Raw genomic sequence first — 17,709 nt, 5'->3', positions numbered from 1 at the left:
ATTCAAGTGTCTGTTAGCATCAATTTCCTGACAAAATGAGGCTTCATCACAAGCTCTAAATATCTACCTGTTGAACTGCTGCCAGATCTGGAACCGTTGGAGGACAGATGAAGATAAATTACTTCCAGTAACCAGTTCTCAAATCAGTCAGTGATGCAAGGAGAGAGATGCTGACCCATAGTCTTCCAGTCTTATCGCATTTAACATTTCGCTTGCCGGAGCGACTTGGAAATGCATCTCATGGCAGCAATTTATGGGCAGCAAATTTTATATTTGCCGATTTCCATAGGAGTTGTATCCGTTATGATTATTAGCTCTTCTGTTTATGTATAGGCTTGACTTCTCATGAAGCTGTACAAATACCATTTTGAACATTCCCCAGGTATATTATAGAGCAAGACATATTTTATAAGAAAAGATTCATTCTTGGGCTTTGTTCACATCACTGTTTTGTTTTCCATTATTCCGATCCATCAGAAGAACAGAGTTAAAAAAAAAAACAAGCAAAAAATGGGTCCTTTATTTTGAGCATCAGTTGTGCTCATTTTGCATCCATTTGTGTCATTCCCGTCAGAGATCTGTTATTTTTGGTGCAAAATGAGCACAACAGATGCTCAAAATAAAGATCCTTATTATTTTTTTTCTCTTCTTCTGATGGATCAGAATAATAGAAAACCAGAATGGTGTGAGAGCCCAACTTGTAGTCTTTATTTTTAATTTCTTTTATATCCCTACCAAATCTGTACTTATGAGTCTGCTGGGTGGTCCTAGTGATCTCTGTCAGTCATTGACCAGGACGTCCCACCAGACTCCCATGCACCATAGCTTTTCACATGTGTGTATGTGTGTATATGTGTATATATATATATATATATATATATATATATATATATATATATATATACACACTTACCTAAAGAATTATTAGGAACACCTGTTCTATTTCTCATTAATGCAATTATCTAGTCAACCAATCACATGGCAGTTGCTTCGATGCATTTAGGGGGGTGGTCCTGGTCAAGACAATCTCCTAAACTCCAAACTGAATGTCAGAATGGGAAAGAAAGGTGATTTAAGCAATTTTGAGCGTGGCATGGTTGTTGGTGCCAGACGGGCCGGTCTGAGTATTTCACAATCTGCTCAGTTACTGGGATTTTCACGCACAACCATTTCTAGGGTTTACAAAGAATGGTGTGAAAAGGGAAAAACATCCAGTATGCGGCAGTCCTCTGGGCAAAAATGCCTTGTGGATGCTAGAGGTCAGAGGAGAATGGGCCGACTGATTCAAGCTGATAGAAGAGCAACGTTGACTGAAATAACCACTCGTTACAACCGAGGTATGCAGCAAAGCATTTGTGAAGCCACAACACGCACAGCCTTGAGGCGGATGGGCTACAACAGCAGAAGACCCCACCGGGTACCACTCATCTCCACTACAAATAGGAGAAAGAGGCTACAATTTGCACGAGCTCACCAAAATTGGACTGTTGAAGACTGGAAAAATGTTGCCTGGTCTGATGAGTCTCGAGTTCTGTTGAGACATTCAAATGGTAGAGTCCGAATTTGGCGTAAACAGAATGAGAACATGTATCCGTCCTCTGATGGCTACTTCCAGCAGGATAATGCACCATGTCACAAAGCTCGAATCATTTCAAATTGTTTTCTTGAACATGACAATGAGTTCACTGGACTAAAATGGCCCCCACAGTCACCAGATCTCAACCCAATAGAGCATCTTTGGGATGTGGTGGAACGGGAGCTTCGTGCCCTGGATGTGCATCCCTCAAATCTCCATCAACTGCAAGTCGCTAGCCTATCAATATGGGCCAACATTTCTAAAGAATGCTATCAGCACCTTGTGGATTCAATGCCACGTAGAATTAAGGCAGTTCTGAAGGCAAAAGGGGGTCCAACACCGTATGGTGTTCCTAATAATTCTTTAGGTGAGTGTATGTATATATAATATTTACAATAAAAATCAAGAAAACCTGTGAGCAAAATATAGGACTAAGGCAGCTGTCTTATAAACTGCCCTTCCTACCCCTCCATACACATAAATGTCCATATATTCTTAATAGGGAGAGCAGAGTTTTCTGGTTGCAACTTATCTCCCTTGAGAACACAAGAATTGGGCATGTTGAAATCCAACAGCCTGATCTCTTTCTCTCTTTCTCTCTCTCTCTCTCTCTCTCTCTCCCCCTCCCTCCCTCTCTCCCTCTCTCCCTCCCCCTCTCCCTCTCTCCCTCCCCCTCTCCCTCTCCCTCTCTCCAGGATTTCAATATTGATGGCCTATCCTAAGAATAGAATCCCTATATTTTGTAGAAAAGATCCATTCTTACGCGTAGTCTTTCTATTTAATATCTCTTCCAAATCTGTGCTGATGACTCTGGTGGGTGGTCCTAGTGATCTCTGAACAAGTAAGCCTGTCGGTCACTGACTAGGACCCCAGACTCCTCCATATGCATAACATACTTATTTTCTCAATAGGGAGAGGGGAGTTTTCTGGCTGCCACTTAGCTCCCCTGAGAATGCAAGGACTGGACTGGGCGGGGGTCCGACACACCATACCCCCTCCAGTCAGCTGTTTCAGGGTAGCTCCAGTGGCGGAACTGCACAGCTCCGTCAGTTGTGATGTGGACAGATTTGGTAATTACAGCTTTGCTCCCATTCCCTTCAGTAGGGGCAATATGCTTCCTGCGGTTCACTTGCTGTATGGTCTGAGAAGTCTTTCTCCCACTAAATTTTCTTTATATATCGTACATTTCTTTTTGTCTTTGAATATTCAACACATTGTAGTAAAATAACTGCAGTGAATTTTGATTTGAGTGCTGGAAAATTCCATCAATCCAGAAATCATGTGCTCCGCCATAGGCCGTTCTGGATAATGAGGCGTCATAGATAATAAAAGTAAAAAAAAAAAAATTAAGTAAAAAAGTATATTCATTTTTAAAGGTGAAGATTGAGATCATGCAGGTCAAGTGTATGAGGTGCTGAGTAAAGGAGGCTGTGTCTGCAAGCAAACGGGAAGCATCCCTCATGCAGGGCGCCTACCCAGCCAAATAAGTGGAAGAGGGGTGCAGCCCCACAAGCTCCAGGTTATGGAGCTCATGGGCACGCTCTAGGTTAACCCTTGATGGGTCAGTGTCAAGATTATTACAGTACTATGTATAAACGTGCAAATCCGTAAAATTTGTCAGCTGAGCCGATAGTTGACGTGGCCTGTAGTGTCGCAGTTCTGGAATATAAGGCTTGTCTGGTTCAGATAATCCATTTTCATATACCTTGTTATGGAAAAAAAATTAATTGATAGAGGGGTGCCCGTATTCAGAAATGTCGTTCAAAGAAAGAGTCTCCAACATGTCTGTGCATTAAGCAGCAGACTATTGATTTCTTCGGGCAATGTGTAATGTGATATTTCCCCTGTGGAGGCGCTGCATACGGATGGAACACTTGCTGCCACATTCTGCTACAGATTATAGTTCATCCTTGGGGGTCCCAGGAACAGAATACCATGTGATGAGCTTACAGCTTGACGGGACGCTTCTAAAAAAAAAATATAAGGCTCCCAGCTGTGCCTTGGCACTGCAGGGGTTAACTCTGCCAGCCATCCTATTGTCTCGTTTTAATCCATCGATGCCCTTTTCTTGGGTTGAACAACTGATCTATTTTACTCACCAGTTGGTAGATGGAGATCTCACTTGTGAGCAGAGTTGACAGATGTAATCTGCTCGCTGGGGCCGTGTGTCGTACGGGAACACACCCAGTCACGTCGCCTGGAACAATGGTGGGAGACTGGTCTGGTCTCTGCATTCTCACATTGCCCATTGTGTTTGCACAGAACAATATTTGCAGCTTGCAGGACCAAGTGTGATAACTTTTGTAGACTTCTATTTTAGTCCTTGTGTTAAATATAGTAGCACGTTTCACACGGCGGCCTCTATCTGACTGGTTCTTATCTTCCATAGTAATGACGTCCTTGTTATTTAAAAAAAGGCTTAGTTTGAATGGGGCATAGAATGTGTTCTTGTTTTCGTCTGGATTCTACAAATTTGTTTATTTTAGGGAGGCCAGAGACAGACGAGTAACTGGCTGTCATGACTGCAGGTTCTTCTTGGACCTCTGAACACTAGAGGTGGAAGCTCACATCTTTTCAGTGGGGACTTCTCATCCACCGCACTAAATAGGGAAGTTCCTATAGCAAAATAAAAATGGGACCCTCCTAGTGCAAGACCTCTCAACCCCAAAACTTGAAATGCATGCCACTTTATATGTGGGGCATCACCACCTCCGTGCACTTCTCCACTTCCCATGTTCTCAGTTATCCAGCAGTCCTTAGAGAAGACTACCCATCTGCTTTTTCTAAATTTACTAGCACATCAAGGGTTGGTTTGAACAGTCATGGCAATGCTTCAGATCTGAAGATGAGGACGATGTTGCGTTGGCATGCTCTGTCCCTCAATGTAGGCTGTGCCCTGCTTGCCAGCAAGATCTCTCTTCCTCTGCCCATAGGCTTTTTAAGGGCCAGTGTGTGCACCCTAATCTTCCTTACCAAATGATTGGTCTCCTTTGGGTACTCCTTTGGGGTTCTCCGGGAATTAAGAAAATGAAAATACTTAAATATTACATTAGTATAAATACATTCCCAAATACATTTCATTAGCTATAATGGTTCATTTTGTCTATGGAGCAATCATTAGGATAAATAAAATGGCCGCTGTCCTAATAGTACACACAAAACCTGTCCTGATCACACAGTAGGACAAGTTACTTCAGAACACTGAGCTAAAGAGCTGCCTCATCCTCCTCTCTGCTCTACTTGTCAGGGATTATGATCCTGAATATAGATGACATCTTCAGCTGAATCTCTGTAGGAATGGAATTCATGAGGAGACATGAAGTAAAGAGAGGACGGACAGTACAGATAATGTGGGGCTGTGGTAATGGAGACTGCATACAAGTGCGGCTGCTCATTATCTACACCCCCACTATACTCTCTGTACTTCATGTCTCCCAATGAGCTCCATTCCTACAGAGATTAATCTGAAGATCATATTAAACTCTATTCAGGATCATAATCCCTGACAAGTAAGAGAGGAGGATGAGGCAGCTCTTTAACTTGTCCTCCTGTGTAATTAGGACAGGTTTTGTGTGGACTAGTAGGATGGCGGCCATTTTATTTTTCCTAATAATTGCTCCCCAGACAAAATGAGGCATTATAACTAATGAAAGGTATTTGGTAATATATTTATAATGAAGTAATATTTAAGTATTTTCATTTCCTTGATTCCCGGAGAACCCCTTTAAGGAACATTCCCCTGTGAGAAGGTACCTGAGCAATAGATTTCCTAGTGTACTAGTATCCTGCAAAGGTGTCTATTCTGTTGTTTGCCTATGTACTGACTTTCTGCCAATTTCCTGGATATTTACCCTCCGCTGCCTGATCCGACCTCTTGTATTCTGCCTGCCTTGACCTCAGCCTGTCCCTGAATATGTTCTTCCTGACTTCTCTGTGTTCTGCACCGGTGTCCCTGTCCCTACTTGGGTCAGCCATCAATCCTACAGAGACTATTCTACGAGGTAGTGACCTGGTGGTTCCCACTGCAGCAAAGTCCAGATCCCTGTATAGAGGTTAAAGGGTGACTGCCTTTTGGATTAGCCCAGAGAAAATTGACTCTACTTCTTGAGAGATGTCAATTAGAAGCTAGATTCTACAATTTTCTGGTTTTTAGAAATGTTTTCAGGATTGCTCAAAGACGGGTAATTTAGAACCATTCTCTGGATCACTGTTGAACGCCCCAACCCAACAGGAACACACATTTTTTGAATAAACCCTTCACCTTTTGTGGACCAGTTCCTGGGATTGTCTTGGTAAAATCCGGACTGTTGGCATGTATGTAAATACCATCACCTGATATGCAGTGGGATAGACATTTTAGAATGGCATCAAGCTTTGTTTACACGAATGTTTGTCCTTTCCAGTATTTTGTAGACAAGAACAGTACAGTTGGCAGAACTATTCTTGCCTTCAAAAATGACAAAACCCTGATATAACCAATTAAAATGTATAGGGTCTGTTGGGTTTGCAGCCATACTGTCTTATATACAAAAGCCACGCTGCTAGTGTGAACAGAGCCTTTATTTGCAGCATCTATCATTTACATTTTCTGATGCTCAATGGGATGTAGCCCTCAAGGATGGATTAGGCTCTGTTCCATATACACACAGTGTCATGTGCCTGGTATTTGTGGTCTAGTCTGCTTAGCAGGTATATCCTCCATTTAACTTTGTTCCACCCATAGGTCAGGTGAGGGGGATGGTTTTGGGGTTTCCAGGGGTGGGGTTTGCAGCTCTGTAAAACTGTGATCATTTCAGCCTGTCAAAGCTTTTCAATATTGTGAGGTTTACCAAGCATCCATCTATGTGGTCTGCAAGCTAAGGTACCACTTGGGTCAACATTTCTTGAACATAGTGATCTTGGAAGGTATTGATTCTCCTTGTGGAGATCCAGATCTTTAGGGCAATGCTTTCTGGGAAACCAATATGCAAAGTAGCTCTGCTCCGTAAAGAATGAAGATGTCTCTCTAGGGCCACCTATAGGCAATTCAGAGTAATACCACTGATTTACCTATGGAGTAGCTGCCTCCAAGTGGAACTAGGGACCGTTTTCTTCCTTCTGGAGAAGAGCTATTCGAACAAAGGCTTGTTTATGGTTTTACTTTCCATCCAGGCTGCATGAGACTTTCCAGTTTTTTCACTGGTATCACTTACAACCATTGAAACAGAAGGAAATTATGTTCTACGTAAATAATTCATGTAGCAGCTCTGGATTTCTTAATCCGTTCTCCTGGTTTACTTCGTTGTAAGAAAAATTGCATAATCTAAGTAAAAAGTCTGAAAATCACTTCTCGTTATTGATTTTAAACGTGGCCAAGACAGGACGCTGAAGGGAGTGGACATGAGACCCACTGAAACATTGATCCCTCCACTGCCCTTTTGCCATAGACAGATTACTTTTGTACTGGTCCCTAGCACAGCAGACAGATCATAAGGCAGGATATTTTACATAATCAATTTTGTATTAAGGATTTGCTATGCCGGCTGCATGTATCAACAACACTATCCATTACCCATACATCTTCTCGCTCAGTATTTTCATGGTAGACCTAGTGCTCTCATTTTCAAAATTTGTGCGTTTCCTCTACCGGTCATGTAATCAAAAATTAATTACTCCAAGTCCCCAATCCTAGAAATCTGATGTTTTCTCCTAGATACGTCTGAGGGTCGTGTCTTCTAGGCAAAATGATAAATGTAAAGACTTTTTTGTGAAGATTTGGCCTTTTTGTTTCCTTCATGGAAAGCCGTATTAAAAACCAAACTTTGAAGAAAACTTTTTGGACGTCTCTTAGTGTGTAATAAAGATGTAATTTTGCAGTAGGGCTGTGTACAAATTCCACGTCTGAGACATCAGAGTCCAAGAGCACAGAAGCAAAACCCAATGTTCCTGCATATCATTTTTACAATTTTTGTGGTGTATGTGATATGTTAATATTATCAACTTATACCCTGATGTATGGGGATATTCTGGTGCTTTGGGTAGGCTACCAACCCAGATCAAAAGACTTGGAAAACTCCCACATCCCAAATGACAGCTGTAGAAAAAAAAAGACTACAGCAGTACCAGTAGTTACATAAAAATAAAAAATGTTTACAAAAATTTAAATGTTACATTCTGATACATCCCCCTCAGCATGGCTATATCTACAGTATAAGGTATACTCGCACACCACAGGATTTTTTGCAGAAATCACATCTTTTGCGTGTGAACGTACCCTAAACGTAAAGAGCAACTTCATCTCAATGCTGGTTTCCCCCTCGGGCATCCTTCAAAAATACACTGTGGAAAATACCAAGATATCTACGATGTAGAAGTGCGTCCTGACTGACGAAGGCGCATGGAGATTCTGTGGTGCAAAAAAAAATTTGTTACCAGAAAATTCCTATTTCCAATACGACCCTGTTCACACTGGCTGGTTGCACGTTCTTCATTAATAAATGTAATCTTTGCATGTACTAATTGATACCACAGACCCCATTTGTAAATTTACGTTTATGTGTCTTTGCTATGAAGGTGCTACGGTATATACTCATTTAATAAGCAAAGTTTAGATCATGATTTGCATCTACATACAGAGTCCATTCGTACTGTATCTGTCTTCCCGAGGCAATTGGTTGTTCACTTATTGATTATTTATGTAATATCTATTATTGTGGAGGTGACATTTTGTTTGCACCTTTTTTTATGTTCACTTATTAATGATCTAATCTAATTAATATGGCTATAAAAATCCATTCCTTTCTGCTCTAATTATGTAGGACAGCGAAGGAATTAAATGGCTATTGACTGCCGTGTATGTTTTTAAGTATTGGTTGTCCGATAAATAAACTGTTAATTTTATATTTAGGGATTAGTATTTCTAAATTGGTCAATTTTATGTTGCTTTTTAATGTTTTTTTTTTTTTTGTTTTTTTTTTATGTCCAGTAAATGAATGCTTGTGAGTATACAGCACTAATAGCCCCAACCGAATGTACAGTCGATAGATAGGCTGATGCACAAAGGAGATCATGTATCTTTAAATAATTCGGGTAAGATCTAGCCAGCCATCACGTATACTTGCTGTGACAGGGACAGATGTGACAGATCGGTTGTGACACACTTCCATAGCACAAGTCAGTGGCTTGAGGTGACTCATGTCCTTCCTCTGATTCCGTCCTCTGCTGCAGGACAGCACAACGATGCTCGAATGAACCTTGCCATCGCTCTCACTGCTGCCAGGTATGGTGCTGCCACAGCCAATTACACTGAAGTGGTGGGCTTGCTGAAGAAGACAGATCCGGAGACCGGTGCTGAGCGCGTCTGCGGAGCACGTTGCAGAGACGTTCTAACAGGTATCTGACTTGTAGCCCGCTCTACATCCATGTGCTTGTTTTGTTTGATGCTTTGTATAGTCACAGAATCCTTCTTCAGCCCCATTAGTAGATGCCTGGGTTATGTCCGAGATCACATCCTCTCAACCAGGTCCTTTTATAGGAAGTAATTCATTTGGAACTTGACATCTATGGCCTTCCAGAAGTGTTAGAACTACAAACACCAGCATGGTCAGGTACTGGTTCTTCATGCCTAGACTTGTTCTCTTCAGTACACCACCTTTTGGTTGGTTTACGTTAGACCAATATTTTGCACCAACGTTTGAAGACTTATCTAAGCCCCTTTTTTAAAGCTGCTGAGGTGTAAAAAGTGACCAAAATGCGTAATAAATGCAGGGCAAAATATGTTCTGGTGCAAATTGAGCCAGAGTTTGGGCTTATTTAGTAAATCTCCCCAGCGCGTGCTCTTTTCAGCTGAGAGCAAGAAAACCAGAATAAACATCCCGGAAATGACCCTCCACCCATTTCCCTCCGCAGTCATCATCTTCTAGGAGGAAGACAGACACACCGGCCATTTAAATTGTACCCCTCATTCAGTAAAGCAAATAAATTGGAGGCTTTGATTTCTGAGCCACTTTGTGGCTAATGACTCATTTCAGTTTTCTGAAGAAACTATAGGAACTCTTTTTAAAGGGCTTCTGTCATCAGAAACATGGACCTAAAACCCTCTCAGCTCAGACATGAGCTCCTGACAGCTGAAGATCGTCGTCTTGGTCCCATCAGCCTCAGTTCCTGCATTCCCAAGAAAGCTCGTTGCTCCTAGAGGCTCATTTGCTTATTTTTTAAGGAATGCGGGAACAGAAGGTGATGGGACCAAGACCATGATCTTCAGCTGTCAAGAGCTCATGTCTCAGGTGAGAGGGGTTTAGGACCATGTTTCTGATGACAGAAGCCCTTTAAAGAGGACCTGTCCCCTCTCCTGACATGTCTGCTTTTTAGTAACTACTTGCAACTCCCTTGTAATAACAATTCTGGAGCGTCTATTTTTATGACTCTATGTTGTGCCGTTCCTTTATTATTCCTGCTAGAAGTTATGAATGAATTTCTAGCAGTTTGCAGTGAAGGTCCAGATGGATATTACCAGTTGTGGGTGTGTCCCTGTACAGTCTGACACTATCCAGTCAGTGCTGCCAATGTCAGACTGTGCAGGGATACCCCTCCAGCTGGTAACACCCAGCTGGATCATCATTAAAATCTGCTAGTAATTCACTCATAACTTCTAGCAGGAATAATAAAGGAATTAAACAACATAGAGTCGTAAGAGATGCTGGAGAATTGTTATTACATTGGGAATGCAAGTAGTTACTAAAACAGACATGTCAGGAGAGGGGACAGGTCCTCTATAAATATTCCTATAAGCCCTTCCCCTAACAACGCCATCAGTTATAATTCTGTATTTTTTATTCCGTTTTTTTACCAGGACAAGAATTTGATGTCCGAGCCAAATGTGTCATCAATGCCACCGGGCCATTCACAGACTCGTTGCGCAAAATGGACAATCGGCAAACCAGTAAAATCTGCCAACCAAGTGCCGGCGTTCATATTGTGATGCCCGGATATTACAGGTACAGGATCAGGGGTGTAGGGTGAACTGTCTGCTTTCTTACATGTTATAGGAGAGATCTATATTTAATAGGGATCAAAGAGGCTTCAGGATTTTCAAGTTTTGTTTACAGCAGGTAATGGTATAAAATAAAGAAATAACCTATAATCACCCATTCAGTCCCTCGGCGCTCTGATCCCCCGACGATCCGGCAGTGATGATGTCATATACACCATTCAGGTGACTTCAGCACCCAATCACTGGCCTCATAGGTCTTGTATGCATGTAGAGCCCATGACCACTGAGGCCAGTGATTGGCTGCAGCAGTTACATGAATGATGTACATAGTGTCATCTCGCAGGGACTCTGGCTGCAGCTGTGGCTCAGTACTTAAAGGGGTAGTCTGGCCTCGGAGCAGACAACCCTTGGGGTCCTCCCCTGCCCTCCTGAAAGTAACAAACACCATTCACCTGTCCTGAGCCCCACCGCTGCTCCACTTTTGGACTTTTCTGGTCCCAACAAGACCAGGAAACAGCTGGGTCTCATGACCTCTGCAGCCATTCACAGGCCCCGGCTGTCGCAGAGGTTTGAATGGTACATTACAATGACGTATGGTTCAAACCTCTGTGAGAGCCGAGGTCAGTGATTGACTGCAGCAGCCACTGGACCCAACTGCTACCTGGTCCAAGACCGGAAGCTGCCAGGAACTTTGTTACATAGAAACATTTTGGAAAACTATATTGTATAAGTGAACAGAAAATTTATTAAGGGGCCACATATCTGGTGCACTGAGGACATGCGGCACTGTTCTTACAGGGTTAGTATTAGGGAAACCAGATGGTTATAAGTTGTGGGGGGGTGGATAAGAATAATTACGGATCACGACTGATCATCTGACCAACAGATCCTTTCAGATCATGATATACCATAGTGGATCAGACATGCATCCTGTATAAATGGGAACCTTGACATCATGGTGAACACCGGTTCATTCTATCACAAAAACGCCTAAATTGTAAGCTTTTGGATGGACAACATTGCCCAACCCCTCATTATCTTTTACATCTTCACTTGGCAATGGGAATGAGAAAAGCGGTGATAACTGGGCTGCGTTTGATGGTCCCCATGGTGGTTGCCACCTCCTTTTGGAAACCTAGAAGTAAGACTGTGAAAGGAGGTCTGCGAAGTCTGTGATCACATCAGAGGCTCCATCCATGCAGCATTATTTTTCCGATAAAATGAGGTACACCATGACGGAACCTGATAAGTCAGTGGGGTCTGTTGGGGTCCGTTGTGTGTTGGCTTCATCGCAACGTCATTTCCTATTTTCTGCTCCCATGACGGAACAGCAAAACAGAATTCACAATGTAGATAGATGGGTCATCAAAGTGTTTCATGTGTTTCTTTTATGCTTTCCACATATTTTAAGTTCCTTTTTACTTGTTTTGTTTCATAGCCCCGATAACATGGGACTGCTCGATCCGGCCACCAGTGACGGTAGAGTTATTTTCTTCCTGCCATGGGAGAAGATGACCATCGCTGGAACCACTGACACTCCAACAGAGATCACGCACCACCCCATTCCCACAGAGGGAGACATTAATTTCATATTGACTGAAGTCCGCAACTACCTTAGCAGTGATGTGGAAGGTAAGTTGCGATGAAGTACTATATTATTATTTTTTGACTATAAGATGCACCTAAGATTTAAAGGAGGAAAATAGGAAAAAATATATATTATTCCTGAGACCTCAGATCAGACCCCCAAGCTCCATTAGACCTCAGATCAGACCCCCAAGCTCCATTAGACCTCAGATCACACCCCCAAGCTCCATTAGACCTCAGATCACACCCCCAAGCTCCATTAGACCTCAGATCACACCCCCAAGCTCCATTAGACCTCAGATCACACCCCCAAGCTCCATTAGACCTCAGATCACACCCCCAAGCTCCATTAGACCTCAGATCACACCCCCAAGCTCCATTAGACCTCAGATCACACCCCCAAGCTCCATTAGACCTCAGATCACACCCCCAAGCTCCATTAGACCTCAGATCAGACCCCCAAGCTCCATTAGACCTCAGATCAGACCCTCATCAGATCCCGAAGCTTCCCAGGCTTTACGGGTGTTGCTCAGGATTTACGATATTCCTAATTTATAAAGGTCCATGTGCCAAAACAGTAAATTTGTCTAATATTAAGACTGATTTGTGTTCTTGGACAGTGTAAAAGTGTGATGTATTAGTAAATCCACCCCACTGTGTCTGTGAGAAGGAGACGGGAGCAGGAACGGGAAGACATCAGATTGGCTGAGCACAAGGATCAGTGCCCACCCACTGAATAAGCAGGGAGAGAGGGAATATGCATATGCAGAAGGATGGAGAACAACCCCAAAAGACTCCATTTCTGGCTGCCCTATGTCTAATGCACATCTTCAGCAGTATTTTATTTATAGAGGTCGTCTCACTTCAGCAAATGGCATTTATTATGTACAGAAAGTTATTGCCTCTTCTGCTGGCTGGATTCATTTTTCCATCACATTATACACTACTCGTTTACATGGTTATGACCACCCTGCAATCCAGCAACGGATGGTCGTGTGTGCTCACTATAAGGGTCCATTCACATGTCCGTATGTGTTTTGCGGACACCTGCAATGTGCCATCCGCAATTTGCGGACCGCACATCACAGACACTATAGTAGAAAATGCCTTTTCTGGTCCGCAATTGCGGACAAGAATAGGACATGTTCTCTTTTTTTTTTTAGGAATGGAATTGTGGATCCCGAAAAAACGGATCCTGAAAAAACGGACGCGGATTTGCATCCGTTCCAGCCCTATTGAAAGTAAATGGGTCCGCAAATTGAGAAACGAATGTGGGCCCAAATTACGGACGTGTGAATGCACCCTTAGAAAAAGCACTAGTCTGTGTGCTCCCATGGTTCTGGCCTCAAGAGAGGCCGACACTTTTTCCCTATAGTCTGGCAACACGACCACCGCTGCTGGATTGCAGGGTGGTCATAACCATGGAAACGAGCAGTGTATAATGTGATGGGAAAATGAATCCAGCCAGCAAAGGAGGCAATATGGACAATCACAATACATTAGTAAGTGCCTGGTGTTCACTTTCTCTACATGATAAATGCCACTTGCTGAAGTGACAATGTAACGAACTCCCAGCGGACGCTTTGTCTGTTCAGTTCATATGATCATTTTATTATCATGGGTATATATCCATAAAAAGACGCGTTTCGGCCCGTCAGCCTTCGCTGACAAAGGCTGGACTGGCTGAAACGCATCCTTTTATGGATATATATACCCATGATAATAAAATGATCATATGAATTGAACAGACAAAGCGTCCGCTGGGAGTTCGTTACATTGTGTTTGCTGGAGTCTCTCCTTCCCGGGCCGACGCGGAGTGAATTGGGTGCTGACCATGTTTTTATATACTCGCTGAAGTGCACTTTGAGATGTATTTACTCACATTTTACATATTTTTGGTCTCACATTTTACATATTTTATTAGACACCTTCTCTTGATAGTTAAGTTCCTAAAAGTTACATTGAATGTGCAGACTCGGCTGAGAAGCGTGCTGGTGATTTATGTGATTAGCATAATGAGTTTACTTTTCTGCAAAATCTGCTCAGTATATTATTCAAACACAGGCAAAAATGAGCGCACATCTTCTGGGGTGAAGTGGTGAATGAGAAGCGAGCAATGTGTTCTAGATGACAGCAATTTGTCATCTGATCTGTATCCTTTTAAGGCGACAGCAATCTTTAATTTCTTTCTATTTTCGTCGAAAGTACCTTCCTCCTGTTGTGCATTACGCACCCCTGCGGTGGAAGCCGTCATATAGTCCATTGCACAACTGCATCCATCCACGGCCATGGGCTTCAGTTTGGTGCGTTTTGCACTTGGTTGACCAAATTACCGTTTTTTTCAAGGCGCAAAGTTGCTTTCTCTGTTAGCTTTGTATTTTGTGATTTGTGTTGAATGTGAACGGAAATAAAAATTTTGTTTTCTGCATTGTTCTTTAACCCTTTGAGGACACGCCGATTTTCCGTTTTTTTTCTTGCTTTTTTTTTTTTTTTACTCCATGTCTTCCCAGAGCAGTGACTTTTTTTTTTTTTTTGGTTCACATAGCCTTATGAAGGCTTGTTTTTTTGTGGGACAAGTTGTAGTTTCTAATGGCATGATTTAATATTGCATATAATGTAGTGGGAACCTGGAAAAAAAAATCCAAATGCGATGGAATTGGAAAAACAATGCAATGATGTCCTAATCGTTTTCACGGCGTTCACCATGTCGTAAAACTGACCTGTTCCCTTCATTCACCTGGCCAGTATGAATACAGCTGTATTACATTCATAGTTTTACTTGTGTTTTAGTACTAAAAAAAAGAAAATTTAGATAAAAAAAATAAAAATTATTTGCATCGACATATTCTGACCCCGGTATAACTTTTTTTTATATTTCCATATGTGGAGCTGTGTGGGGGCTCATTTTTTGCGGGGCGATCTTTAGTTTTTGTTAATTTCATTTTGGAGTGTGTATGAATTTTTGATAACTTTTTGGCATTCACAGCATGTGAAAAATACATTTATATTTTAATAGTTTGAGAGTTTTGGGACATGACTATGTTAAATTTTTATTATAGGGAGAGAACGATGTTAGAATTTCTTCTATTTTTTTGTTAAAATTTTAAAATATTTTTAATAGCTTTTTTTTTTTTTTATTACATCTTTTTACTCGTATATTGAAGGCTTCTCCAATATTATTGCGGGGAAGCTGTTCAGGTAGCACAGCGCTACCGGAGAAAACCATGTAAGATGCCACAATCACAATTTACCCTAGCATCTGAGGGGTTAAATGTCTGCGATCAGCGTTATTGCAGATCGCAAACATTAGCCTCGGGTGTCTGCTGTGTAAAATCTTAAAGAGACGACATATGCTGTACATGTATGGCGCATGTCGCCAAGGGGTTAAAGAGGAGCTGTCACAATTCCTGACATGTCTGTTTTTGTAACTACTTGCATCCCCCATGTAATAACAATTCTAGGGCATCAAATCTTCTACCACTTATGTACCATTCCTTTCTTATTCCTGCTAGAAGTTGCAATAAAGGTCCAGCTGGGTGTTACCAGCGGGGATGGTGGGTCCCATCACAGTCTAATACTGGCAGCACTGATTGGATAGTGTTAGGGCTGTTGCACATGAGCGAGTCCATTGGGGGAATCACGCTCCATGTGTGAGTGTGATCCTCCGTTCTGGACTTGCAGGCGCGCACAGCATTATACTGATTTATAATGCTATGTTCCTCTGCTTGATCTTACTTCTACAGGGTCATACTGACATAAAGCTGTCAGTATGACCCTGTAGAAGTGAGGTCAAGCAGAGACATGCAGCATTATAAATCAGTATAATGCTGTGCGCTCCTGCAAGTCCAGAACGGAGGATCGCACTCTCACATGGAGCGTGATTCCCCCAATGGACTCGCGGGGGTGCATAGTGATGGCCATTCTGAGGCTAGGCCATCTACTTAGTAAAAGATGAACATCCTCTTTAATCTTTCTTGCAATGGTAATTAGGATTAATAAACTGCTACAAGAGGACACAGTTTTAAATTAGAGGGGCAAAGGTTTAAAAGTAATATCAGGAAGTATTACTTTACTGAGAGAGTAGTGGATGCATGGAATAGCCTTCCTGCAGAAGTGGTAGCTGCAAATACAGTGAAGGAGTTTAAGCATGCATGGGATAGTCATAAGGCCATCCTTCATATAAGATAGGGCCAGGGGCTATCCATAGTACTCAGTATATTGGGCAGACTAGATGGGCCAAACGGTTCTTATCTGCCGACACATTCTATGTTTCTATGTTAATGATAGGGACTGTAGATAGTGAGCCCCATTGGGGACAGTGTGATGCTAAAGCGCTGCGGAATATAGTACTGCTATATAAGTGCATAAAAAAATAGTAATAATATCCAGTATATATATTTGGTATGATAGTACCTACACATTACCTACACAGATAAGAAAAAAGAAAAAGGGACTTTACCCTAATTCCTCTTCCTCATGCACTTGACATGTAGCAGAATATTCTGCATTTATCACGGTGAATCATATGAGGATTTCCTGGTTCTTCTATAAACACCAGACGTGCGACATTCTGGGGCTTCGCAAGGTGATCTTTCCATGCTCTGCAGGGTGAACCTTTAGATGATAGCATCAAGACTTTCTCATGTTATTTCATGTCTGTAGTAAAAATTATTTTTTGCATTTTTTCCTGTATTTAAATTTTCATTTGAGTTTATTTTTACGTTTTCTAAATTTAGGTCAGAGAAAACCTGGAAACTGTTTCGACTGCTGGACGTGTTGTATTATTTATTTATTTATATATATATATATATATATATATATATATATATATATATATATTTATTTTTTCATCTACTTGGATTATTTAAAAATATAGAAATTTATATAGGAAATCACAGTGGATTAGACCTCATGCACACGTCCGTATCCGTTTTTGCGGTCCATAAAACACTGATAGCGGCTGTGTGCATCCCACATTTCCCCTTCCGCACGTCCCGCAGTATGTTTCATGTCCACAAAACAAATAACAATAGAATATATATATATTTATATTTTATTTTTTTACGGGGCCGCAGAATAGACAAACGTGCTGGAAATGAATGGGTCCGGATCCATTCTGCAAAAAATGCGGATCGGATATGGACTGAAACTACGGTCATGTGCATGAGGCCTTATCCATGGAAAGGATTTAGTGAAATTCATAGGAATGTGTTGTGATAAGGGTGTGGTTGGTGGACAGGATGGCATGGGTGGGCTTGGTATGTTAACCACCACTGGCATCAGCATCATGAGTTATTATCATAATTTTAATAATACATGCTACTTTGGTGGGCAAAATTGGTGCCATCTCCCAGCAGGACAGGACAAGCTTACGATTTGGTCCCTAAATGATAAATTTCTCTATGTAGGTCGGTTACATATATATTCCTTGACAAGGCATTTTGAGGAGATCCATTGCTTCTCCCAGGGATCACAGTTGGTCATGTTGGGTCTCTAAACTAGACAAAACCACAGAGGTCCACCCTCTGAAATTCAAGTAGAAGACCCTTTTTGGTGACCTTTTTGAGACTTATTT

At 41.9% G+C, this 17,709-nt stretch overlaps 1 protein-coding gene across 1 annotated transcript in view; it reads left to right on the top strand.

The window, feature by feature from the left end:
- The window catches only part of GPD2 (glycerol-3-phosphate dehydrogenase 2), a 144,500-nt gene that overhangs the window by 86,261 nt on the left and 40,530 nt on the right, over positions 1–17,709 (top strand). The window contains exons 7-9 of the mRNA XM_040440200.1: positions 8,783–8,947; positions 10,407–10,551; positions 11,986–12,179. Coding sequence (XP_040296134.1) covers positions 8,783–8,947; positions 10,407–10,551; positions 11,986–12,179 — 504 coding nt within the window. The remainder of the gene's footprint in view (positions 1–8,782; positions 8,948–10,406; positions 10,552–11,985; positions 12,180–17,709) is intronic.

This window comes from Bufo bufo, chromosome 7, assembly GCF_905171765.1.
Source record: "Bufo bufo chromosome 7, aBufBuf1.1, whole genome shotgun sequence".
Taxonomy (NCBI): Eukaryota; Metazoa; Chordata; class Amphibia; order Anura; family Bufonidae; genus Bufo; species Bufo bufo.
This window is presented reverse-complemented; position numbering and strand designations above follow the sequence as displayed.